At 39.2% G+C, this 27875-nt stretch overlaps 1 protein-coding gene across 1 annotated transcript; it reads left to right on the top strand.

The window, feature by feature from the left end:
- The first annotated feature begins 3 nt into the window (after window positions 1–3).
- LOC127582876 (ceramide synthase 6-like) lies at window positions 4–27875 on the top strand. Its single transcript, XM_052038499.1, has 10 exons — window positions 4–345; window positions 7449–7554; window positions 8481–8611; window positions 11917–11974; window positions 12957–13007; window positions 16549–16641; window positions 18959–19087; window positions 23645–23751; window positions 25311–25467; window positions 27364–27875. The coding sequence occupies exons 1-10, from the start codon at window positions 155–157 to the stop codon at window positions 27448–27450; spliced, it is 1110 nt and encodes a 369-aa protein (XP_051894459.1). The 5' UTR covers window positions 4–154; the 3' UTR covers window positions 27451–27875.

The following is a 27875-nucleotide window of genomic DNA, read 5'->3' as shown; positions in this document are numbered from 1 at the left end:
TTGATACAAAATGGTGCGCTGGTTTGTGGATCTCGAGGCAGGAATTTGTTTTCGAATATGTTTAACCAATCGATGGTACAGAACGGCAGAGGTCACGTTCGTTGCAAGGCTCAGACTTGCTGTGTGAGTGTGTGTGTGTTTGGCAGCTCCGGCGATGGAGGGCAGCGCTTGGCTGCCGCTGTGGCTTTCTATTTCAGTCTGGGACGAGGGATTCTGGCTTCCACAGAACGTCAGCAGGGCACAGCTGGAAGATTCGCAGAACCCAGTCTATCCCCGGCTCAAGGATCTATACTTTCTTTTGCCCTGGACTTGGGCTATCTACGTGTTACGGCTTCTTTTTGAGAGGTAAAGGGAGAGGGACATGCACTCACCAGCAGACAGGGCAAATGCAATCTTGTCTACGTGGATTTTTCTTTTGCTGCCAAGCTAACCCATTTTTAGTGTGTGAAAAAGTCGTGACGAAGGATTTTTGAAATATATGTTATTTTGTAATTTCGAATCAACACCCCTTTTTAAAATCCTCATAATTTACGAAGGGAGACCGTGTCAGATCAGCTCGGAACTCCCAACTTTACAAATACGCATCAAAGCAATGTGCTACCGATAGACGTCGCTAGGCGATTGCAGTTCGTGGTGGAAGACTGAGGGTGGCGGGCACTGGGGAAGTTTGGGGAGGAAGGGGAAGGGAGAGCGGGGGGGGGGGGGTGGTAGAGATACTTAGGGGCAGGGAGAGCCCGGGGGTGGGATAGAGTAATTATGGACAATAATATACCAATACCAAGGGAGAGATGTCAGTGGAATGAAGAACCAAAGGAAGGGTAATTAGGGGAAGGGAGAGCAGAGGGAGGGGAGAAGTCATTGAGTGGGAGAGGGTAGACTTAATTAGGGGGAGTTTAGGGAGGAGAGAGGTAATTAGAAGAAAACAGGGGGATTAGTGGAAGGAGAGCTGGCATGTGTGTGTATGTACGTGACCACATGTGTAGTATGTTAAGTCAACGCAGTGAGCCTGGTCTCCAGTCATCTTGGACCAACTTGCTATTGAACCAATACATCACTGTGACAAGACTGTGCAGTAACTGATATGCACCAGGTACCACACGTTAAAAGAATTCACATACTTGCATCTTCTGCTCTGCAGTGTGAACTTTGGGATCTGGAACTTTAGGAACGGTTAATCATGGCTATCTTTTCCTCAGGATGGGCAAAACACAAGGGAAAAGTGCCTTCATGGTGTAGGTTGTGCTGTGCCATCAAGAATAAGCTAGTTTGGAATCCCAGCAATTGTGTCGTGGCCATCCAGCTCACTCTAAAGCAGAACAGGTGAGGTCAAGGAGAAATTCTACTGCAGTTGAGCAATCCCTGGCCAGAGTCCCAATGGGAGGTTAATTGATCCACCTTAGTAATAACAATGCTGGAGTCAGAAAGAAAGGACATGAAGCTCCAGAGCACTATAATTGACAATGAAGAAGTAAAGAAAGCTAACTCCAATAGAGTTCCACCGATAAGATGTTTGGAACATGGTCTTGTCTACAGTTTGGTTCAAATCGAGAAACAAGGCCTCCTGGTAATGCCCTTGCTTCAAGCATTGGCATCTGTTAGATTATGTCATTATCTAAAGGAGGGAGCATAGGGGTGTCTGCATCATACGTGTCCTAAGAGGAGCCAATGGCTGTTGAATGGATCACTCCTAATGCGATCTGTCACCTCCATCAACCTGGCTCTTAATGGCAGTGATAACAGAAGCAATGTCAAGGACTCAGACCCTCCAAACAAAGCTCTACTCGGTTAGCATCTCACACACAACCTGATGATTTCCAGCCAACAGGAGCCACAGACCCTCCATGGCTCCTGGTCTGCTATGATTATTTCTTGTGAAGAACCTCTTGGCTTCTTTAACATAACATACTGAGACTGGTTTGATGAGAATGACCAGAGATCCAGGAGCTAATTAATCTAAACACCAAATGTTCTAAGATTTGCAATATCATCATGTCTTGACGAGGAGAAAAACAGATCTGCTGGCATCTGAATACTGAGATCAACAAAATATCTGTGACCTAAAGAATAAGTAACAGCAGGTGGAAAGAGCATAGGAACCCAACAACCAGCTGATAATCACTTATGGACATTGTCAAGATCATGCCTGGCATAAGGACAAACTCCACTAGGAGCCAAGAATAGAGGAGAGCTTATGAAAGACTAGGAGGTAGTCAGACTCTCCAGAAGGAGCACTTCAAAGAACTTCTGAACTGAGAATCATGTCTTTGACTCATGTGTCCTTTACTCCATTCCACAGCATGCTATTTACCTCAGTCTCTGCACCACCCCAGTCATCAAGAGGTTACTACGCCCATCCAACAACTGAAAAGCATCAAGGTCTCCAGAGCAGAGGAAATCCTGCTGAAGCACTTAAACTTGATTGAATATCTTTGGTATGACTTCATGGCCTAGATGGGGAGAGCATGCAATATCCTTGCAGGGGAGTTTGCTAGTGCTATTGGGAAGTTTTAAACTAGCTTGGTAGGGAGATGTGAACTTCAAAGGGAATTTGGGAAGGAGAAAAGCAGAGTTAGTGAAGCAGTAAGTGAAATAAGTGGACAGCAAAAGCCAAAGTCAAGAAGCAAAGGGAGTCAAAGTACAGAAAAACATTAAAATGACAAAATTAAAGATGATGTACCTGATTGTCTGCAGCATTTGCATGAAAGTAAATGTATTAATGTACAAACAAAAATAACAGGCATGATCTCATTGCCATTACGTAAACATGGCTGCAAGGAGACCAAAGGTAGGAATTAAATATTTCATGGTATTCAACATTTAGAAAGGATAAGCAAAAAGAAAAAAAAAGGGATGGCTGTAGCTCTATTAATAAAGGAAGTTATCAGTAAAATGTTGAAGAATAACCTTGACAGATCATGACATAGAACTAGAATCAAATTGGGTTGAGCTACAAAATAGCAAAAGATGGAAAACATTAAGTAAGAGTTATTTACTGATCACCAAATAGGAGTTGTAATATTAGGCATGCCATAAGTCAGGAAATTAGAAGTGCATATAACATAGGTAATACAGTGAGAGACTCCAATCTATACATATAGACAGGACTAATCAAATTTGTTGTAATAAAGTGGACAATGCATTCATAGAATGTATATGTGATGAAACCGACAAGGGAAAAAGCTATTTTGAATTTTGTTTTCTTCATTGAGAAAGGGTTAACTGATAATCTTCTTGCCATGGGCCTTTGGGGAAGAATGGATTTTAACCCAATGAAACAAGGGAACTAGGGTCTTAAGCTTAAAAAAAACTATGTGGTATGAAAGGAGCATTGGCTACAGTTGACTGGGAGAATACATTGGGAGATATTATAGTGGACAGGCAATGGTTACCATTTAAAGAAATATTGCATAAGTTGCAAAAAATATATATTCTTTTTTAAGGCACAAAAAACCCAACAGGAAAAGCAATTCATCCATGGCTGACATGAGAACTTAAAAATAGTATTAAATCAAAGGAGGAGGCTTATAAAGTTGCCAGAAAAAGCACTAGGCCTGAGCATTGGGTGCATTTTAGAAGTCAGTAAAGGAGGATCGAGAAATTGATTTTAAAAGGCAAAGCAGAATATGAGAGTAGTATGGCAAAAAAACATTTAAAAAAGACAGCAAGAGGTTTTATAAGTACACGAAAAGGATAAAACTAGGGAGGGTAAGTGTGAGACTGCTAGAGACAGAGATAGAAGGAGGATTTATAATGGGGAAAAAAAAAGAAATAGCAGCAGAATTAGATAATTATTTTGCAACTGCCTTCAAGGGAAGAAAATGCAGAAATCCTGCCAGACATACTGGAGAATCAAACATCTGGGAAAAAATTAGGAACTGAAGGAAATAATTAGTCAAAAGATTATTAAAAGTTCATTAGGGAAACTGTTGTGCTTGAATGTTGATAATCTCATGCACCAGATTAATTTTTATTCCTGAGTTTTGGAAGAAGTAGTTGTATTCCTGCTTGTTTCTTGAAGCATCAGCAGCCAACATTACTCAGTGAGCATCGGGCTGGTGTGGGGACAGATGTGAAGACAGTTAGGATATCGGCTCAGTTATGTGGCGTTTGGAAAGTATGAGGTTGGTCAGAAGAGTATTCATGCCCAACCTCTGTGCCTTGTGTGTTTGTTTTAAATTAATTTCTAAGCTGTGGGCTTTACTGTTTGCATTTATTGCTTACGCCAAATTTTCACTTGAGTTGGCAACTAACACATCAGCAGCAACCCCTTGATGGGAATAGGAAATCCAACTTTGGAGGCATCTTCTCTGCTATCCAATTCCTGTGTAAATTTGCTTGGACATTGAAAGCCAGAAAGTTTGCTACACAGATTAATGTCAAGATACATGCTTGGTCAAATCACATTTGCCTGTCCAATGCGATTTGCATATCCTCACAAGTCAGGGTCCACATGATAGTAGATGATGATTATCAATTTCAGAAAGTATTTGAGGTGTGTGTGGATGGTTGCATACCTTTAGAGAGCATTAGATAAAATTAGAAGGGACACCACTGAGTGGCAACAAAAAAGACATATTTGTGATATGGAGGACAAAGACATGAAAAGGAATTTCAAATTCACTATCGTGTTATGAAACAATGCATTTAATTGTTATTTCTATGGCCAAGTTCCCTTGATTGGTATTGGTATTGGTTTATTATTGTCACTTGTACCGAGTTACAGTGAAAAACTTGTCTTGCATACCAATCGTACAGATCAATTCATTGCACAGTGCAGTTACATTGGGTTAGTACAGAGTGCCTTGAGGTAGTACAGGGTGCATTGATGTAGTATAGGTAAAACCAATAACAGTACAGAGTAAAGTGTCACAGCTACAGAGAAAGTTCAGTGCAATAAGGTGCAAGGTCACAACAAGGTAGATCGTGAGGTCAGGGTCCATCCCATCGTATAAGGGAATCATTCAATAGTCTTATCATAGTGGGGTAGAAGCTGTCTTAAGTCTGGTGTTACATGCCCTCAGGCTTCTACCCGATGGAAGAGGAGAGAAGAGCGAATGACCCGGGTGGGTGGGGTCTTTGGTTATGCTGGCTGCTTCATCAAGACAGCGAGAGGTAAAGGCAGAGTCCAAGGAGGGGAGGCTGTCAAAATAACTTCATGCACAAGAACCCTCCACTGTTTAGATACAGAGACTCTTGAAAATATTTGGAAACAGGGTCTTGCAAATTTAATACACAACTAATTTAGCACCAACTGCGATAACAATTCTGAGTTGTATGTCCTCCCATTTTCCAGCAATATCATTACATATTCAGTGACTGAGATGAGCTAAGCTTAGAATGAGTATCCCCAAATCTCAGAGCACACAAAGAATGATAGCATTTTACGGCTTAGAAGGATACCATCTGGTCCATCCTTGAAAGAGAAAGCCAATTGTATACTCGTATCCTGTTTTAATTTTTCTTGCCTTTTTAAAAAAAGCTGCTAGCAACAACAGCATTCAATTATGTAGTGCCTTTTAGTTTGATAAAATCTTCAAAGGTGATTTATGGGAGTGTTATCAAACAAAATTTGACTGAAAAACTGTAAATGGGTAAGTTTTAAGGAGAGTCTTGAACGAAGAGAGAGAAGTAAGTTACTTGGGAAGAGAACTGCAGGGTCTAAGGCCGAGTAAGCCAAAGGTATGACTGCCAACAGTGGAGTGATTACCAGTTCTGGCAGTCATTGCACTTGCTAACATTTTTGTTAGTTTCAGTAACCTTAAATTTATTCTCTCTAGCTATTAGCACCCCATCAAGTGAAAATACCTTTCTCCTTATGAGCTCCCAGCTTATCAAAGTGTTATAAATGATGTTTTTTCATGTTTCCTCTTAATCTTCTCTGATCAATTGATTTTCCAGATTCTCTTCATACCTATGCATATATTTTAAAACATCACACCTGCACATTTTCAATGGCTTTGACTTATTCCTTAAGAAAAAGAATAGCTGCTTGCATTTATTTATATTGTGCCTTTCACAATGTTCTAATGTGGGAAAGTGCTTCACAACCATTTAAGTATTTCTTTAATGAAGTCACTATAATTAGTGTATTCAACAAGGCAGCCAATTTGTGCTTAACAAGCTTGCACAAATAGATAATCTTTTTTAACAATGTTGACTAGGCAATCATTATGCGCAAGGATCACAGGGACGACAGCCCCTTTTTTCGGTTTAAATTCTTTTTTTAATTTAGTTTCACAGTTTGTCTTTGGTTTACCATTTTTTTAAACTTTCCTAATCCCTTAATTTTTTTGCCCTTATCTAGGTGAGGGAGTGATTTAGAAAACACTTGCTCTGCACCCCACACCTCAAATGTGCTGGAGAGGTGTAACATGAATCACTTCATGCTATCAACCAGTGTTAGAAAATTCTTCTTTTATAAATAGTTATAAACGTCCTTCAATAGCAGACAAAAACCTTTTGGCCCAATTGCCTTTAACTATTTTTTGAAAAATGTTTCTTCACAAATATTAGAATTTAATCTTTGTATTATGTTACCCATGCTTGTTATTTCAATAATGTGTTACATAAAACATAGACTATAGAACAGTACAGCACAGGAACAGGCGCTTCAGCCCACAATGTTGGGCCAAACTAATTAAACTAATAATTAAACACCTAACTAAACTAAGCCCTTCTGCCCACACAATGACCATAATCCCTCCATTCTCTGTACATTCATGTGTTTATCTAAGAGCTTCTTAAACACCTGTCATATTTGCCTCCACTACTGCCTCTGACAGTGCATTCCAGGCACCTACCACTAAAACAAAACTTGCCCCACATATCTCCTTTGAACTTACCCCCTCTCACCTTAAATGCATGTCCTCTAGTATTAGACATTTCAACCCTGGGAAAAAGATACCAGCTGTCTATTCTGTCTATGCCACTCATAATCTTACAAACTTCTGTCAGGTTTCCCATCAGCCTCCACTGCTCCAGAGAAAACAACCCGAGTTTGGCTAACCTCTCCTCATAGCACATGCCCTCCAATCCAAGCAGCAATAACAGTTGTATTCCTTTCTATGAGCTGGTCACAGGCTTTAAATATATTGTGCCCACAATAACATGTAATAAATCTACACTGGAAACAAAATAAATCATGATTTAGAGGAATACTATTTATACAAGTATCAAATATGAGTATATTACAACATTAAAATGTGCAAAGCTGTTTTAGTTTAATAGATTAATGCATATTTCATAAGTGTAGCCATATCTGATGCTATCACTGATTGACCCTGGCAATTGCTATGGTCACATTTTGGAAGGATTAAATGCAGTCCCATCAGATTGGAATTGCACATTTATGGGGTTATTTTTATTTTATTAAAGCTGTATAGTGATAGCATGGAGTTTAACCTTTGTTAATTGGTGTATGTTCAACTTTTCAATTCTTAATATTTTAGGTTTATTGCAGCGCCATTTGCTAAACTCCTTGGAGTGGACTGTAGGCCTATCCAGAAGGCTCAGCAAAATATTGTTCTTGAAAAAGTGTTCAGAGATATAACCACGGTAAGATTATACGATCAAGTCTAAATTAAAACTCTTGTAATAAAAATATTTTAACCAAATATTTGCAAACAGAAAATAAAGTCTTATTTTACATAAAGCTCAGCATTCGTTTTTTTAATATTAAAAATATTCCAAGGGACTTCAAAGAGATGTATTGATTAAAAAAAATATGAATACCAAACCAAAGAAAATGATAATAGGTGGGGTAACAAACAAATTGAACAAAGTAGAGGGTTTTCATAAGGGCCATTAGAGGATGACAGTGGTAAAGGGGTTTGGAGCAGGATTACCAGAGGATAGGACCTACATGGCTGAAGGCATTGCCAATAATGCTGAAGAGATACAAAAATGCCAGTCAGAAGAATGAGTTTTGGGAGGGAAGGGATCTTAAGACTGGAGAAGGATTCAGACCTGTGTAAGAACCAGGCTGCAAAAGGATTTTACATTTGAGGTCTTGGGAAGCCAGTGTTGTTCAGCAAGGACAGGAATGTTTGGTGAGCAGAATTTGATTTGGCTAAAATATGAACAGCAGAGCTTGGAAGAGCAGAAGACAGATTTTGGAGGATGGTAGACCAGGCAGAAAAGCTTAAAATAATTAAGCCTGAATGTCACAAAGGCATTTGAGTGTTTCAGCAATCATTGTGTTTAGGCAGAGTGAAGATGGAAAAATTATGGGAGTTTGTGATGAAACTACTCGGTGTGGTAAGGTGAGCTATAAAGGTCAACTAACATGTTGTTTATTTGTCTTCCTTTCTCCTCCTTCCCTCCCCCCCCCCCATATTGATTTTTTTTCTGAGGATTCCACACTTCAAATTACATGTTGATACTGTTTCAAATGTCTACAACTGTGTCTACTGGGAATTTGTAATCCAGAGAAATTATTTGATATTTACTGATTTTACCTGGTCATTTTAATTAACTTTTAGGAACCTGGTAAAAACCATCTGACTCGTTTGGCAAAACAGCTAGATTGGGATACAAAGAAAGTGATACAATGGTTCAAGTTGCGGCGATACCAGGACAAGCCAAGTCTCTTGACAAAGTTCTGCGAGAGCATGTAACTGATTTTTGCTTATCATTCTTTTTCTAAAGTATCATATCGAGAACTCAAGAAATATTTAATGTTCTCCACTTGTAGTGAGTTGTTTTGTTTTTCCATTTTGTACTCCATCCAAAGCAAGAGGGTGAGAGAGTGGCTTCTGAAGTCTCCTTACCAGCACTCTGGAAACACTCATGATTCTAATGCTGATTTCCTTCACCTCCCTGAAGCAAAGCATCTGTACCACATTTAGTGCCTTTGATGAATAGATTTTAAGTGGTGCATGGCATGCATTGGTGTAGATTGCTTCTCAGATTAAGATGCAATGGTGGAAATGTGCAAGTCCATTGTTACGGTGTGGTGTAGATACAATCGATCGCTCTCTGCATTCCTTGATCTGAGACATGCAGGCTGAGGCAAGAACTGGGAGAAGGGTTCTGAAAAGAAACTGTGGAGGTGTTTCCTTGCAACAGTCACAAGTGATCCTAGCTTTCTCTGACATCTGATCAGTTTTCCAGTGCCTAAGAAGGTGAAATTGAAAATAAAATTGTAGGCCTGGAAGTAAATGAGGTAATTAATAAGACAAATCTATAAAGTTTTTATAAAGAGAATCTTTTATATAATGATGTCAAAAATTTGATGTCAGTATGGAAAGATTTAATTTTTATTTATAAATGTGAAAAATGCAGAAATTGGACTTAATTATGCACGTTAGTATATAAAGAAATATTAGTATTTATCTAGCCGCTTTCAAGACACCCCCAAGTTTTTTTATTTATAACCAATGAGGTTTCCTTGAAGTAAAGTTGTAACGTAAGAAATGTGGTTGCTGGTTTGTGCAAAGTAAGCTATTGCAAATAGCAATAAAATACTGACAGCTAAGCAGTCTCAGTAACGTTGACTGATGATCACAGAATCTGAATGGTTATGGCATGGAAAGGGGCTGTTTGGCCTGTTGAGTCTGTACTGAACAAGAGCCGTCCAGGTAGTTTCACTCCCCCACCACTCCCCATGGCTTTGCAAATTATTTCCTCTCATGTATTTATCCTACTCCACTTTGAATGGTACTATCTAATTTGCCTCCACTATTCCCCCTGCCAGTACATTCCACATCCTAACTACTCCATTTGTGTTTAAAAAAAAATACATCTTACCCCTTTTCACTTGTTTTGGTTCTTTTGCCTTCATTCTATGTGCCCTAGTTATTGACTTTGCCCCCAACCACCTCCACTAACAAATGGGAAGAGTTTCTCTCTATCTACACTGTGTGTTTCTTTAAGATTTTAAATATCTCTATTATGTTGATGGCTAAAGAGACCGCAGATACTGGAATCTAGAACAATAAAAGAACATTGGAAGAACTCAGTGGGTCAATCAGCATCTATGGAGGCAAAAGGTGTAAGTCAGTGCTTTGGGTGACTATCGGGAATTATAGATTGGAAAATTGCAAATGCCATTCTGCCAATTAGTGAGGTTAGGCTAATCAGTTTAAAATTCCCTTGCTAACCTCACTAATTGGCAGAATGACATACGTAATTTTCAAATCTCAAGTAAAGGAAACCACCAAAACATAATTTTCTACATTATATGTATATTTATCCCACAGAAGTTAGGACTAATCAGATCTAACAAAAATGAACCAAAGCTGACAAGTAGACCTAGCTGCAGGGATTCCAGAGGACAGAGGCCAGACATACCTTTACAGTACAGGGCTCTAGAAGTTGGTATTTCTTACTAAGTAGGATGCCAAGGACGAGAAGAAGGGTCTCAATCCCAAACGCCAACTGTCCCTCAGTTATTCATCAATCAAAACCTTATGTCAAACAGATATCTGATAAACTATTCATTGCCCATTTTTATTATTCTTGATTGTCAAACAAACATTTCCCTAATGGATCCTGATGAAGGGTCTTGATCCAAACCGTCGACTGTCTACTTCCCTCCATAGATGCTGCCTGACCCGCTGAGTTCCTCCAGCGTTTTGTGTATTACCAAGGACAGTCCCTGTTCTTCTTTGAAATTGTGTCATGGAATTTTTTTTTGTGTGTGCCAGCCTGAGAAAACGGGTGGGGCCTTAGTTCTTCACCTGACCTGACAGCTCACCTGACAGACAGGTTTTTGTGGGTGTAAAATGATAGAAAATAGCCCAAGTTGAGGGATTAATGTCCTATATTCCAAGGCCACCTGAAATGTCTTGGACATAATTTGAGTAGGGTAATTTCTTAAGTGGCTCTGGCAGTTGCCTAAATTTGCATTATGGCCGAGAAATTGTCAAGCAGTTTTCATCATGGGCCCACCACTGCACACTGCGGTCCCTTGGGTACCACAGGTTCAGAATTGTACTTTTTCCTCTGCACACTCCCCCTTATGCCCGGACATAGGTGGCAAAGTGAGGGCAGGCTATAGGATGTTCAAAACCTGGTTGAAAGGGGGTGGGGCTGTGGGTGGGGATTGCCCTGTTGTTGTCAGAGGATTGAGCCTTAGTGGGGATAGGGGGCTAGGTCAGACAACAACTCTTGGCGTGGGGATGACCAAAGGAGGTCCATTACAGTCTAATAGTTTTGAAGCTAGATCATAGACTTGCTTATTCAGTTGTAGGCAGTTTAAGTGCCACTGAGACTGAGGTTGCCAACTCTCCCAGGATTGCACTGTTGTCTTCAGGACATGACAGCAAGCAACCCTCAGGAAAAATCAGAGAGGTGCTTAAAAATAGAGCTTTTAAAATTGTCATGGGTGCTTTTTTTTGTTTAGACATTGTGATATCAAATACAGGGAACTGTTTGATGGAGACACAAGGGACTACAGATGCTGGAAATCTGGAGCAACACAGAATAAGCTGGAGGAACTCAGCGGGTCAGGCGGCATCTATGGAGGGAAATGGACAGTCAACATTTCAGATCGAGACCCTTCATCAGGATCTATTAGGGAAATGTTTGTTTGACAATCAAGAATAATAAAAATGGGCAATGAATAGTTTATCAGATAACTGTTTGACATGAGGAGGTGTTGACTGATGAATAACTAAGGGACGGAGAGGTTGGAGGCAGGAGATATGATAACACCTTCAGGAGTGTGTCCAACCAGACACAGGCCTTACTGGGACTGAAAAATGCTGAGAAACTGTGCAATGAAACTCATTTTAAGAGCTCTGATTTTTGTTTTAAAATGGCATTTAATGGCATGCAGTATCCCAACAGAGCTTGATAAATAATGAGCAGCAGTTTAATTTGGAAGTAAACACAAAGGGAGGCATCTAAAGAAAAATATTTCTTTACTTGAAAATGTTTTGCAGTGCTAATACAGCTTTAATTTTCTGCTTGTAGGTGGAAGTTCAGTTTCTATTTATGGGCCTTCTCGTTCAGTTTTTACTACCTGTCAAAGGTAAGGAAGCATCACTTTGGTTCCCATTATTTAGGTTGGAACATGTAGGAGCAATGGATTGGAATTGTGTGGAAAATAGACTTTTCAGTGTCATGTAACTTTCATATTGTTATGTAATTTTAAAATTGCCCATGCCAATTTTCTCCACTCTTGTCCTTTCCTTTCTTGAAAATGTTCATTCTTTGCTGGACTCTGGTTCTACAGGCACTACCTGACTCAAGTGGCCATTATTGAAAGCAGAGTCTCGCTGGTGATGGTCAGCAAGCTGTTTTATTGCCGGGGTACCACCACAGAATCAGATCATGTTTCGCTCATACTTCATATTCACATTGGTTGTTGGAAGTCACTGGGAAACCTGGATTTTTTTCCTCCTCTCCCATCACAGTCTAATAGCATTGAAGCTAGCTAATAGCCTTGCTGTCTTCTATTTACCATCTGGATTTCTGCCAACTCAATACAGAGTAGGGATCAACTTTGGGAGCTTATGGGCTACATGGTTCAGTAAACTCTGTGGATAAATTCCCTTAGATTCTTTGATTTTGAAAGCTCAACTATTATCTGCTCAGTGCAATTACACAAATTTACAGATTGGTTAATTTATAATCACTCTTTAGTCTGCAACTCCAGTACAAACCCTGGTCATGTCATGCAGGAAGGAACCAGCTCAGTGGAAGTCTGCAGGGTTTATTTTGTCCCAGTGATTTACATCTTGATGATGCTCATCGAGCAGGCATCAATAGGATTTTAAGAAATCCACATTGTTTAAGACACTGTAGAAGTGCAGCCCGATATCTTTGCTCAGTTTAATCCTTTGTCTTGTGATTAGTTTTAAAGTTAGTACTTTATTTATTCTTTTTGATCAGCCTTATTTCTGTGTCTGATTTCACAGACACATTTAGAAAAAGACTACTTTAAGTAAATGTACCTTACCCTGTAAAATGTGATTAATTTTTAAATTTGTATTTATTATCTACTTTTGCAGAGTCCCTGGCTGTGGGATAGCAAAGAATGCTGGTACAACTATCCCTTTCACGTAAGAATTGTCTTGTGCATTGATTAACATATGTGACAGTGCAGAAGAAAGCCTTCTGCACCCTGTGATACTGGATAAAAATGAGCTCCTATTACAGGCTTGATGATTATAGAGGAAATGCATCATTCTCTTGCAACTGGAAAAGATGATTCAGAGCTGCAAATTCATATGTCACTCATCCACTTGGATAGACCAGAGAAGTAGAATTGAAGAGAGTTGTCGCCCTATTGAGCTGAGTTTCTAAAACAAACAATTTGAGCTTTTATCACACTTGCTATCTCTGCTTTTGCTTAATCCAACTTAAATCCAGCTTCAGTCCAACGTGCAAATTGTATTTCATTACTTAATCGTAGTGGTCACCTCTGCATGCCCGTTAAAATCTAATAAACAACTGTTTCCAGCTCAACCCAAGCAAGTTAGAATTGTTTTTTTTCCCCCATATACAGGCCATCCCCGGGTTCCATTTTTACAGACGTCTATAAGATGATTTTATCTATAAGTTGGAAACTACACAAGATCACTTCATATGGTAACCATTCCTCCACAGCATTGTGATGAATGGAGTTGTGACTGTGAATAAGCCACTGAAGACTGAAACTAGTAGATGTAAAAAGTCTTTTTTTGGCACAAGCAGGTCTTATGGAGAATCTATTTCTACTCCCTTTTCCCTTTCCTGACACTCTGCAGTGCAGTGAGGTTTTATACTTTCAAACACAGAGATAATTATAACTGTATTTAATCACTTATTGTTACCGACTTTAACATTTTGTGTGTGGACATGTAACTTTGCAAAATTACATATTTACAATGGGAGTACATCCCAACTGATAGAATCCCTGTGAATATTCAAATACTGGTGGCTGGTCCAAGGGGTTCAGAGTGTAAAACCCCAGACACCCAAAATATACCTCTTTTGTTACAGTCTTGAGGGACGGATCCTTAGATATCCAAGCAACCAGAATATTAATTGATAGCATAGACAGGTCTTGACCTGTGTATTAAGTAGCAGGGATATGTCTCTAACAATGTGTTAATTCAGGAGATGGCCACTTAATGCCTTCCCTCTTCTCATCCTGGGGGTTTCAATGAGAGCAAATTAACATGGACACTTATTTATTGTCTTCTCCTGCCTAGTTACAGTGGTACAGGATCAGGATGTCCCACACTCAATGGCTGCTTTTGATGGCCTTGAAGCATCAGTGGTTAACAGAGTACATTGCTTAACAGAGTACCGATGCACAAGTATCAATTGCCTTGTCAACTTCTAAAGCAAATCTCTTAAGTGGCTCCTGTGGTGAAACAGACAGCCTGTATTCTCAAGAGACAACGGAGTCTCGTTACTGTAGGGAGGTTGCATGTAAACGGTTTTCTTGAAGAGTGGTTCACATTTAAATTAACTAATATTTATGGGAACTCGTTTGTATGTACAGGAGTCCGTAAGTCGGGTGTTCATAACCCAGGGAGGGCCTGTACCTGTACACTATGTTGTCAGAATTACTTTTCCATATTTATTGATAATTTGTTGCTTGTCCCTTCTGATATTTCAGCCTGTTTTTTTAATACTTAAACTGTTATTTTAGTTCTATACGGAGCTTATTTTTCCTAAAAGAGTATTCTCTTCCTGTGTCCGCTTTCTTGCCTAAACAATTTGCACCTGTTGGAACACACTGACAGTTGAACTCGCTGTGATGAGTCTACCTAGCGAGCAAGTTTTACCAGCTCCAACCTTCCAACACTTTCTTTTTCAAGTGAAGCTACATTCTTTCACTTGAAGTATGCATTAAGTGGGCTGCTTCGGAGTCGTCGTGTTCCAACCCCACCCAAATGCATATACAGATCTATAAATTGCCTTTTAAGAAGAGTACTCACAACATTTTATTTCTGCAGGATAAACTTTAGAGTTTACATTACTAGGTTATTTAAATACAAATGAAAAGTGACAAAAACTTAGCCAAATTGAAAATAGAGTTTAATGTGGTTGTCCAAGAGTGTAATGTTGAATAAATGTGCATATTGGCATAAGTTTTGGATAATACACTGGATGTGGTATTGGTGAACACTCCATATATGCAGCTTTGTTTATTTTATTCAAATGTAGAAGGGCCAAAGTGATCTTGTGCTTTTCTTAAAATGGGTGTGTGTCTGACTAGGCTGATGTAATGAAAGAGTCCTCATTTTACAAACCATTATGGTTCTAGTTGAAGCAATCTTCGACCATTTCACAGATCATGGTGAGTGCAAGGTAACACCACAAAACCAGTCAAGTGGCAAAAAGAGTTTGCGTAACATGTTTTTTAAAAATATGCCCTCCCCCCCAGTTATTGGCAGGATTCCATTCAAATGAACTGTTCGCAACCCAGACAGTTCGCAAGTCAGAAATGCAGCCATAAACCAAGTTCCCAGGTGGCTAGAGAACCTGCAGCCCCACAGCAGCTAGCAATCTGGTCTCCCAAATGCTCGTTCATATGTACGGGCTGTACATAAGTCGGGCGTTCATAACCTGGGGAGGACCTGTATTGATAAAGTATGTTTGCCTGAGTTTATATAAAAAAATACATAGCATCGTATCATCTAGTCAATACATCCTAAAATATTTTGCATGCAACATAATATCATTTTGAAGTATTTTCACTTTTGTTACATAATCAAATCAATAGCCAATTTGGACACACCAAGATTCCACTAAGAGCAGTTAAGGTAAACCATACAAATGTTTGTTAGTGTTAGTTGAAGCATGAATATTAGCCCAAGCACCTTGTATTTTCAGAGTTGTCACAAAATCTGCATGTTACTTGCAAAAGTAGATAAGCCATGGTTTAACACTTCGTCCGAATTACTCTGAAGTGTCAATTTAATTGTATTTTTAGGCTTGAATGCTCCAAATTGTACTGCTTAATTCCACAACTTATGGCTCAAAGGCAATCATGTCGACAACCGAAAACTGTAGGATAAGTGTATATTGTGGGACTTTAGTACAGAGAACTTTGTGTTGCATGGGACATATGACATGCATTCTATGGGATTTGCATTTATTGCTGATATTGCATTCAATTAATGAAAAGTGCTGTATTTTGAAAATTGGTACAAGATGAAAAAAGGAGATACGGAATAGTTTTGAAATATATTCATTTAACCAGAAACCAAATAGAAACTGAATAGAATGTCAGGTGATTATTGACCTACTGATTACTTAACATTTGGGTGATTAACCTTTTACATATCAGTGGTCAAAAACCCTGGTTGTAACTCTGCCCTCTTTCTGGTATGCTGTAAGGTAGCGGCTTCACGTTCATGTTCTATCCTACTTAGGAAATTCAGTTCCATTGAAGTCAATGGAGCAGTATTTCAGAAGCAGTGGAATGGAAGGCCACTGCCTTATATAGTGTATAGTGCTGTCAATTGGTGTGACTTTCTGGGCAATAATTATATATGGCATTTTTCCTGCATATTTGTGCCTATTTTTAAGAAAATATTAGCATTCCTCATGAAAACAAAGGTTGTGTGAATTGAAAGTTAAATTCTGTTATTTTTTGTTTCAAAGGAGCTTTCATTTGAAGTCTATATACACTTCATGATGGAATTTGCTTTCTATGGATCTCTGATATTTTCACAGTTTTTTGATGTTAAAAGAAAGGTAAGACTCACATTCTTGTGTCTTTGATGAAATTATAATAGTGTATGTTGTTCAAATGGCTCTCATTTCTAGTGTCTGGGCTGAGTTTTTCCAGTACTTCCTAGTAGAGTTACTCAATGGAATGCTTAGTCCAGGTTGTGGAAAGCACCTTCTTGTTGACTGACTTTGGGACAAGCTTGGTATCAAGATCACTAAGTTACTCACTTGACAGTTTATATCCAGTGTAGTTACCATACTTTAGGAGGGAAAACACGTGGTAGATAAAACCTGAGTCTGCACTGTTGGGATATAACACTATATTTATTCAACCGGCAGATTGAAGTTTAATGGTGTATTCTATCCAGTTGGTTTTGGTAATATATAACAATTGTATCTAAACCAAGAATATAAATAAATAATATAGACTAATGTAATGGAGCATAATTTATTACTTTGTTTTGATGAGTTAAAATATGACCTACCAATTCAATAATAAGGCTATTGCACTTGTAAATGAAATGTTTCTTGTAATTCATTTCCGATTTCCCAAATCTTAATTATGATGGTGGACATAAGGGTCACTATTGCTTCTGGTTTATCTTAAAAGAATGTCGTCTGCTACTACATGGATTTTACTCGGGAATTATTTTGTTTCCAAGTACTTGCCTGATTTTGATTCTGATTCTTATTATGGTTGTTGTGAGTTTACACAGTCTGCCTTAATCAGTAATGAGAGCTGTTTGTTAGTTTGTCTTCAAAGATGAATCATGTATCATCGGCTGACCAAGCTTTCCTTTTCATGGAACAAAAAAGTAGACACCGTGGAATTGAACAAAAGAATGAATTTGTGAAATAAAAGTCACTATTGGATTATAAAGCACACTTCTTGCTGAAAGATCAAATCACAAACACAAGATTTTCATAGTATAGCATAGCAAACGTACCTTGTTAGAAGTACTATAGTTTAAAGTTCCTCTGTACAAGTCATGCACCGTAGGCCCACATGCTCCTCACCTGATAACATTCAGCTGGAGCTGACACAAGAACACAAATAAATAGGAGAAGGAGTAGGCCACCCAACCCCTTAAATGTGCCCCACCATTTAATATGGTCATGGCTCCTCTTCTATGCCAGTTCCACATAACCCTCTGTTTCACAATCTTTCAAAAATATAGATATCTTCTCTTTCAATACCTTGGGATGAAAATTTCAACTGCCCCATGTAAGTGTGTACATGTAGTCGACATTCGGAGGTGTTTGTATGGACTGAATGGGAAGATCCCAAGACCTTAAGGTTCAATGTCCCAATTGAAAAATTCAGGCTTCACTGATCTGGCTCCCAATAAAGTAAATTGAGCCATCTGCCAAATCATCCCCTCCCCCACGTCATTGCCTGAAGGAGGTGTTGGAGTTGGCAGAGGGTTGGGGCAAGATGGAGGTGGTGGTGTTGGGGTTGGGTGAGATGGAAAGAAACGATTTAATGTAGAAGTAGTAGTTTATTTTATAAAGAGAGAATCACCTATCTAGATAAAGTCATAAAACCTTTGGAATTTTTCAAACAAATCCTGTATTGTTATCTTGATGTTTATTCTTCCATCTCCTTTCAACATCCTCTGTTCACCCATCTGATTCCTTGCCCACATCCCATGATGAAGGTGTCATTATCAAGGCCAGCATTTATTGCTGTTATGCATTTCAGTGGGCAATTAAGAGTCAACCACATCACTGTGTGCCTGGATCACAGTACTGAAATGTTAAGGAAGACAGATTTCTTTCCCTAGATGGAATTATTGAACAAGATGGGTTTTTGCATCACTCAGTAGCGTCAGGGTTACTGTGGTGAAACTACTTTTTATGCCAGATTTATTTGATTAATTGAATTTAAATTCTGCTGCTGCTGAGGCTCAGGAACATTAGTCTAGGCCTCTGAATTATTAATCCAATAATTTAACCACAAAATTATTTCACCCTTTATCACTATTGTATACCATAGGACAGATGGTGTAGTTAAATGAATTATCAACAGAGTGAGTAGGTTTTGCTTTAAGTGATTGAAATTTTAGTGGAATTTTAAGGAAATTCCCAGTGGATCCTACATTCCTTTACTACCTCAATGGACAGGCATTTTTTATGCTGTGGTTCAACTTTTGTTTTGGGGCTCTCACCAATCCAAGCCAGAGCTGTAGAACTGGTATCAAGTTGAAGACTCATGGCTTGACTACAATCTATAGTTTATCACATTTATCATGGGAGTGTTACTAACTGCCTTTCACAGAAGTGCATTGAAATAATCTAAGATCCAAATAATCCGAGATAACTTTCACGTCTTTGTTTTTAGGATTTTGTTGTTATGTGCGTCCATCATCATGTCACCATTCTGCTGCTGACAATTGCCTACATTGCTAACATGACACGGGCAGGAACAATTATTCTCCTCTTGCATGATGCTGCTGACGTTTTTCTAGAGGTGGGTATTTGAATGTGCATCAATTAGCTACACTTTGTATCCGGTTAATAGCATTTCCCCTCTCCCTCCTTTCCACTAATGTGCTACAGATATTCCCACAGAGGTGTACATTACACACACATTTATATATATCACTTACAATTTAATGGGGTGATGAAAGCAGTTCTTCAAAACTATTGTTAAAAATAGCAGATGCAAATGCATCCATCTGAATAGTTAAATTACTCTAACTGGGTCCTGGGTGTTCTTTTCATTCAACCAAACTGAAGATGTTGTATCTTTTTAAAATACTTTTTAAACAATCATTGGAAAGGATGTTATAGAAGAAGGACATTGACTCATCCACTTCTTCATTTATTTGATCTTTAACTGGATTACTTTAATCCTAGTGTCTGTGTTCTTTCATCTCTTTTCAAATACTTATCCAACACCTTTGTTAAAACAGTGGCAATTCTGTCCCAAAGCTAACTGTGGTGAAGCAAAGTATGTTCTAAAAGCAAAAATACTTGTGTTCAATCCTTTAATCTAACCTATTATAGGCTTTTCTATTTGCACTCCATGGTTGCCAGCATTGTATTCTAATAGGGGACACCTTGTGAATGGGGCAGGTTGAGGGCCGGGTTGTCTGACAGAAAGGCACAGGCCCAGTGGGCAAACTCTCCTGTAACTGTGTTTGTACGAAATTCTTCTGTTCATCCCTTAAATCTTAGAGGTCAAACATTTCCCTCTCTCCCAAATCAGGAAGCTGGACACATTCCTTCCCTGTTAACCATTAAACACCACTGCAGAGTTGGCTTTATCTAGGAAACCCTCAAGGTCGCATGTCTGTGCTTGTCTCGAACATCTGGGAGGGAGACCGGGGTAGGGATAGTGATTCATAGCATCTTAAAGCCCCTTCTAACAGATTTTTAAGAGAGTTCTTTGAAATTGCAGCTAATGCCAACAAGTGATCTGTCCAAGCAAGGCTGGTACCTTGTCCTGACAGGACCCAAAATTGCTTGTGACCCAGGAAATAGCTAGACGTCACAGGGAGTTAAATCCTTGCTTTGAGTCTTTAGGCACTCCTTTATAGGGAATTGTGGCTCTTCTGGGGATTCCTAGCCCCAGGCCTGCAGCCGTATAGTTGGTTTTTAAGGAAAATTGTTGTTGCATATCAATTTTGTATAGGACAGGCAATTTTCTTTTCAGATCTAGCAGGTTTCCATACAATGCCAGGCTATATGCCAACCCTATTACTATCACTTAAACTCATTGATCCACATTCCAGGACTGTTCTGACCACTGAATTGCAGCCATGTAGTGACTACAGTGAGGTAAGTGGACCATGTCCCAGATGCTGATTATTTCACCATCTATTCTAAAGGCAAAATGAGGGACGTTTATAATTCAGAATGAAGGTACCATTTTAAAAAAGTCCTTGAAGAAATAAGGTTTTGTTTTTAAGAAAATCTATTTTCTTGGGATAATTCTCATAATGTAGTTCAAATAGTTTCAGAAAATCCATATGTATTTTATCCACTATGTATTCTTCACTCTGACAACACTTCCCAAACCTATGACCTCTACAACAAGAAGGACAATGAGACCAAGGGAATAGAAACACCACTAGCTGCAGCTATCCCTCAAAGTCGCAAACCATCCTGACCTAGAAACATATTGCCTTTCCTTCATCATCACTGGGTCAAAATCATGGAACTGCTCTCCAAAAATTCTTTGGGAGCCCCTTCCCCAGATGGTCTGCAGTAGTTCAAGAAGGCAGTTTGCCGCTACCTTCCCAAGTACTGTTAGGAATGGTAATGAATGTTGGCCTTGCCAGTGATTCCTATTCCTGTATAAATGAACTTTAAAAATATCCATGTTAACACACATTAATTTACTCAAAACATTCAGCTGAGTTAGCTTAGAAAGGTTTTGTTTTTACAGACCATTCTTGACTGTAGCAGCACACAAAGTGCTGGAGGAACTCAGCGGGTCAGGCAGCATCTATGGAAGGGAATGGACAGTCAGCCTTTCGGGTCGAGACCCTTCATCTGGACTGAATGATGGAAGACAGGGGAGACAGCCAGTATAAAAAGGTGGAGGGGAGGCGTGGAGCAAGAGCTGGCAGGTGGATCCAGGTGAGGGGTGGGGGGGGGGGGGGGCGGGGTGGTGGTGATAGCCTGGGAGTGTGGAGAGTGGGAATGATGTCAGAGGTTGGAAGGTAATAAGTGAAGTTGACAAAGGACTGAAGATGATGGAATCCGATGGGAGAATACCTTGGATCCTTGCTGAGGCCAACTGGGAGGCCTGGAAATGGAGCTGGAAACCATGTGGGACAAGATGGTGGCAGAGGCAGGTACCCAGGAAGGTCACATGGCTGTGGTAGCACGTCTGGGTGAGCATGTGGTCAAAGAGCAGCAGAGATCACAGATCACTTTCATCCCATATTATGAACTGTAGAATAAATCTGGGCTTCAAGTAATAGTATAGGTAGGGTGGAGACACAATAGACAGCAGATGCTGAAATCTGGAACCACAAACAATCTGCTGGAGGAACTCAGCCGGTCGAGCAGCATCTGTGGGGGAGGGGGAAGGGTCATGACCCTGATCAGATGCTGCTCAGCCTGCTGAGTTCCTCCAGCAGATTGTTTGTGGCCATTAATATAGATAGAGTGATTGCAAAACCAGTTGCCTAATTGCTTCTCCATTGAAGTCATGAGAACTGTGAGGGATATAAATAGGCCCATGAATGTGCTATCAATTGTTTTGCACTTCTGTATAAAGTCAAGATCTGCCCTTGAAAGTTACCACACATACCTGTAGTAATATAACTTTTATACTTTTCTGTCTCATTTCTGTCACTTTTCTTGAACATGGATGTACCATTTGCTACTGTCCAATACTTTGATAGAATTCCATTTTCTAAACATTAGTGAAAAGTAAATAGCTGATTTTGCTGCCACATTATCCTCAGTCTTCCTCAATATTTTTCAATGTATTTGGTCTAGGCTTGGCATCTTTGATCCCATTAATATTTTTCCAAATGCAGGATTGCTGATATATTTCTGTCCAGTTGTAGCTTCTTCCTGCCCTCAAATATCTTTCAAATGGTGTGTAAAAACAAAAAAAGATCAGGACAAAATTTTGGTTAAATATTTCTACCATTCCATGATACAAGTGCGTTAGGGCTCTTTCATCTCTAACTTGCTTCTGGTCCTCTTTTCACGTTCCATTTATTTATCTGTTTATAAAAGCACTTGGTACTTTTTTGTTGATTGCCTGTCTTTTCATATTCTGTTAGACTTTCTAATTTTTCTCATTATAATTTTACACTTACTTTGTCTATTGTCCTTCTATTTATCAAATGCATTTTTCCTGTTGAATTTCAGTCTTGCTATTGATCTTAACTTTGATCTTTGGTAGATTCTTTGTTATAGAGTGTATTTAAACATTTCATTCTCCAATTTCTTTTAAATTTCTGTTATTTTGATCCATTGTTTGACCTGGTATTCCTTCTAATTAATTAGCCTGGGCTGAGACTCCCTTTATTCGAGCCAAACCAGTTAGTTTCTTGACCAATGGATACTTCTTTATCCAACACTTCGAAAGGATCTTTAAAAAATGAAGAATTGATCTGATCATTAGATGGTTTTGGCCAATTAACCTTCAGGACACTTCAGGGCATGTTTTGCTTTGCATGAATGCTGAATCTGAACATATTGCCAATGGGGAAAGCAATCTCCTACTTGACATACAGTAGTAATCTAGTTTGTTTTCACCACAAAATTTTGCAAAATGGCAGTCTATTTTAGAACAATTTCCAAACCTGTTGATCATCTTCATATTTAATTGCTCCACTGTTTAACAGCCATGCCTTCAACTGCCAAATACCTGAACTCTACCAAAGTTAAGATCAGAAACAAGACTGAAATTCGACAGGAAAAATTCATTTGATAAATGAAAGGACAATTTACAAGGCTGTTGCCGGGACTTGAGGACCTGAGTTATAAGGAAAGGTTGAATAGGTTAGGACTTTATTCCCTGGAGTGCAGGAGAATGAGGGGAGATCTTATATACAGAATTATGAAGGGTATAGATAGGGTGAATGCATGCAGACTTTTTCCCCCTAAGGTTGGGTGAGACTAGAACTAGAGGACATAGATTTAGGGTGAAAGGTGAAATATTTAAGAGGAATTTGAGGGGACAGTTCTTCAGAGGGTGGTGCGAGTGTGGAACAAGCTGCCAACATAAGTGGTAGATGTGGGTTCAATTGTAACATTTAAGAGAAGTTTGGATCGGTACATGGATGGGAGGGGTTTGGAGGGATATGGTCCAGATGCAGGTAGATCGGACTAGGCAGAACAGGTCAGCATGGACTAGATGGGTTGAGGGGCAATCATATACTTCCTGTAGTGTGGTGACCAGAACTGTTCATCTTGGACTGTATGATTTGAATAATTTATTTCTAGATTGACTAATTCCTGCTAGTTGTATGCTTTTGTGCTTGGATGTGGGCATGTTTCTTACAAATTTGTTGATAGATTCATGATACAAAATTATTTTTTCCTTTAAATCTAGCTTGCTAAAATGGCAAACTATGCTAAATGGCAAAAGCTCTGCAACATCTTCTTCTTGATGTTTGCCGTGGTCTTCATTGTGACCCGTCTGGTAATATATCCAATTACGTGAGTAACATCCTCCTAAACGTCTCACAGATCTATGTTAGTTATAGGGAAGTGAGATTATTCACTTTTACAGGATGTCATTTTTCTCTGAGCATGTAATTTTCATTTTCGCCTTCCTCTTCTAAGCATGCTACCATGTGGTTTCATAAACCCCGACTACTGTATGGTATTTTGTCCAAATGTTCAACCTTCGTGTGTGACTTGGAATATTGTCAGGTTATTTGACCATGATATCAAACTGGGCCTATTCCATACGTCACTCAATATGCGCACACATCAACTTTTCAACAATCAAGGCTCAAAGCACAGTGCTTACTTTTTCCCACCCCAGCTAAAGCTGAAATTAGCTAATTCAGCACATAATCAAAACCTGGGATCGTCCAGTTTCTATAGCCCAAGTTCTATGCCAGTCACTCCAATCTGAACTCTGTCATGAGAAGAGATAACCAGGAGGACAGAGGAAAAGACTCAAGGAAATCCTCAAAGATGCCCCGAGGTAGTGCAGCATCCTCACTGACTCCTGGGGGTCTCTGACCCATGATTGCTCAAAGCGGAGAAGGAATATTCAGGATGGCATTTTAATTGAGGTGCCACACATTAAGAGCACACGGAGGCCCTGTATGAATGGTAGAAGGAATGGACCACCTCGCAAACTAGCCATCCACCTGCCCTCTTGGCTATCAACTACCTTCTGTGGTTCCCACGTTGATCTCATTAGCTACCCAGAATGCTCACAATTGGAGTGGGCACAAGTCATCCTCAATCCCTATCAGAAGAGTGAAAGAAACTCAAAAGTTGCCACACATTTAGGAACGGCTTAGTAACTTGCAGATTTTGATTATAAAAATGAAATTCAGAAGTTCAGATTCTAGAAAAATGACGTGTATCCTATCAGTTCTGCATTTCACTAGTTCTCAGGCATGGTGCTATTAAGTTGCTCTATTTTATGAGGATTTTTTAATGCCATTCCTTAGGTTACATGCCTATCAACAACTGTTGCAAAGACACCTGTGACTCTTTATTTTCCATGTTGTCAGCAATTGAGGTGGAAAAAGAATGATGAGAATCTATCCTTGCACTCAAAGAACATAAGCATTCTTTAGGAATTGAAAAAGCCTGTTACTCTCAAGAGCCCAATGATTTGTGCCATAGCCTTAAGCTTAGCAAAAAGATGACATGTATAAAGATTAATTTAAAATAACTTAATGTGTTCTATTTTCAAATTGTCACTGAGCCTCATCCAGGGATGGGACTCTCATTTTGATTGGAACTGGCATTTTAACCATGTTCATTTTACTTTAATTATTAGGGAGATGCACATAATTGGCATAAATTGTTCTCACTGTATGAGCAGTAACTTGGCAGGGCAGATTTCCCCAACTTTATAGAAAGTGCCTGATTTTTAAAAAATTTAATTGATATCAATAAATCTGTGAAAAGACAAGAGGTCTACTCAGCTGGAATAGTGAGGATCCAAATCTATGCATTTTCTCATTCTAATTTAAATTTTGTTGCATATTTGAACTATTTCCAAATCAATGATGTGTTTTTGTTTACAGGAGCATCAGGTCTGTATTTTTTGAAAGCTGGGAGATCATTGGACCATTCAAAATCTGGGGCTTTATAAATCTTCTTCTCATCACGCTGCTGATTATGCACATCTACTGGTCCTACCTTATCATCCGTATGGTGCTTAAAGCATTTCATAAAGGAAAGGTAACTTATCTTCCCTGGATACTGATGAGTTTATCATTTTTAGTGGATTACCTTTATGGACAGGTGTGAAAGCGAAAAATCAAACATGATAAGATATTTATTTATTAGTCACATGTACATCGAAGCACACAGTGAAATATGTCTTTTTGTGTTACTAAGAATGTGCTGGGGGCAGCCTGCAAGTGTCGCTACTCTTCCGGCGCCAAAATAGCATGCCCACAGCTCCTAACCTGTATGTCTTTGGAATGTGGGAGGAAACCAGAGCACCCAGAGGAAACCTATGCAGACACGGGGAGAACGTACAAACTCCTTACAGGCAGCACCAGGAATTGAACCCAGGTCGCTGGTGCTGTAATAGCATTACGCTAACTGTGCCGCTCGTGAACTTCATTACATTGAGTTTGACATTGTACATTTGTAAAGCAGGGTAAACGCATCCACTGATAATGGCAAGATGTAATTGTACTGGAGAATGGAAGACATTCATTTTTCTCTCTGGATTTAAAAAAAAATTCCCTTTTGCTCATCCTCAGCAATGTCTCAACCTCATCCTTGGAGCTGTTGGAGGGTTATCACACACCCGCTCTTCTGCCAGTAGTTATTAATCATTTCAGACCATAAACCTGAGATTCTTAACATATTATCAGTGAAGTCCTTCGTTTCCAATTCCAGATCTAATGTAAATTGACATTGTGATTCATTTTTTTCCATCATAACTGATTCCACGAGAAGGTGAAGGTAATGAGTCTCTTCAACTGGCTAATTACCAGACAATCTATCCTGGGCAGATTCTGAAATAAAAACAAAATTCTGGAGACACTCAGCAGGTCAGGCAGCATCTGTGGGAAGAGAAGCAGTTAGCATTTCAAGTCTGAGACCTTGCATCAGAATGGTTTTGATGTGATGACCTGGACTGAAATATTAACTGCGCGTCTTTCCATAGATGCTGCCACAAGAAGACAAGAACACAAGAAAATAGAGGCAGAGTAGGCCATCAGGGTCCTCAAGTCTGCTCTGCTGTTCAATGTGATCATGGCTGATCTATGCTGGCCTCGGCCTCTGTGCCAGCTCGTTATAACCCTGAATTTACCAATCTTTCAAATATTTATCTAACTGCATCTTAAATATATCTAATGATCTGGCCTCCACTACCCTCTGGGGCATAGAATTCCAGAGATTCACTGCCCTCTGAGAGAAGACATTTCTAATACCTCATTTTTAAATGACCAGCTCCTTATCTTGTAGCTATGTCCTCTTGTTTGTGACTAGTGAAAACATCTCAGCATCTACCCTATCAAGCCCCTTTAGGATCTCATATTTTTGAATAATTTCATCTCTCATTCTTCTAGTCTCCAAGGACCTGCTCAGTGTTTCCAGCATTTTCTGATTTACAGTTTTTTTTTAATTTTTAGAGCCTGGGCAGATGCTCTCCAGCTCTAACCTCATCTTTGCTTTCAAAAACCCTTGAATGTGTCGACACCTCTCAGCTCCGTGTTCATTGGTCCTATAACATATTGTATCTCTATATTTACTTATTACAACACAGGAGGCCATTCAGCCCACAGATCCATGCCAGCTCCCAACATAGCAATCCCATCAGTCCCATTTCCACTCTCCTTCTCTTTAACCCTGCAACAGAGCATTCCCACCAGTTCCTATTTATTTGCCACTTACCTGCTCAGGATGGCAATGTACCACTGCCACTTATTGATGCATTCAGGTTCTACCACAAAAATATAACAACAGCGTATAAAGATCCATGAAGGTAGTGCAGAACATCTATAACGTGATTAAGTGATGGATTATTTCTTTTAAAGCACTGGTAGCTGAACCACCAGAAAAAAATTATGAATGCCTTTTGATTGAAATCTAAAATGTGATTTTCTCTATGGTTAGGTATCTAAAGATGAGCGAAGTGATGTAGAGAGTAGCTCTGAGGAGGAGGAGCAATCCGAACAAAATGCGCATGAAAAAGCATCATAATGGCCTTCCAAAATGGCTGACCAAGATATTCCACAGTTTGTCAGGATGCAAGTTCAAGCTATGAAAGAAACGGGAAGCATTTTATTTAAAGAAAAACTGCTATTCGCTACATATGTGTTTGCAATATAATTGACTGAAAAATATTCATTGTGGACTGTTTACAAAGTTATGAAAAATATGTGTATTTCCTAGATCAGAGTATTACACTGCATCATTAAGGTCCAAATTACTATAGTAATAATAATAATGTGGATATTTTAGCATGAGTTAAATTCTTTTGACTTTATTTCTAAAATAAACTTTATAGGCACATATTTCTAAATAAGAAAAGGTTTTGTCATTTGCCTTATAAGCAAGGTAAAAATGATTTTTTTGAAGTTGGATCATTGCATCAGAAAAAAATGTTTTGAAGTAATATCTCAGTC

Source organism: Pristis pectinata, chromosome 25 (genome assembly GCF_009764475.1).
Source record: "Pristis pectinata isolate sPriPec2 chromosome 25, sPriPec2.1.pri, whole genome shotgun sequence".
Classification (NCBI taxonomy): Eukaryota; Metazoa; Chordata; class Chondrichthyes; order Rhinopristiformes; family Pristidae; genus Pristis; species Pristis pectinata.
Note: the sequence above shows the minus strand (reverse complement) of the source record. Positions and strands in the feature narration are given on the sequence as shown.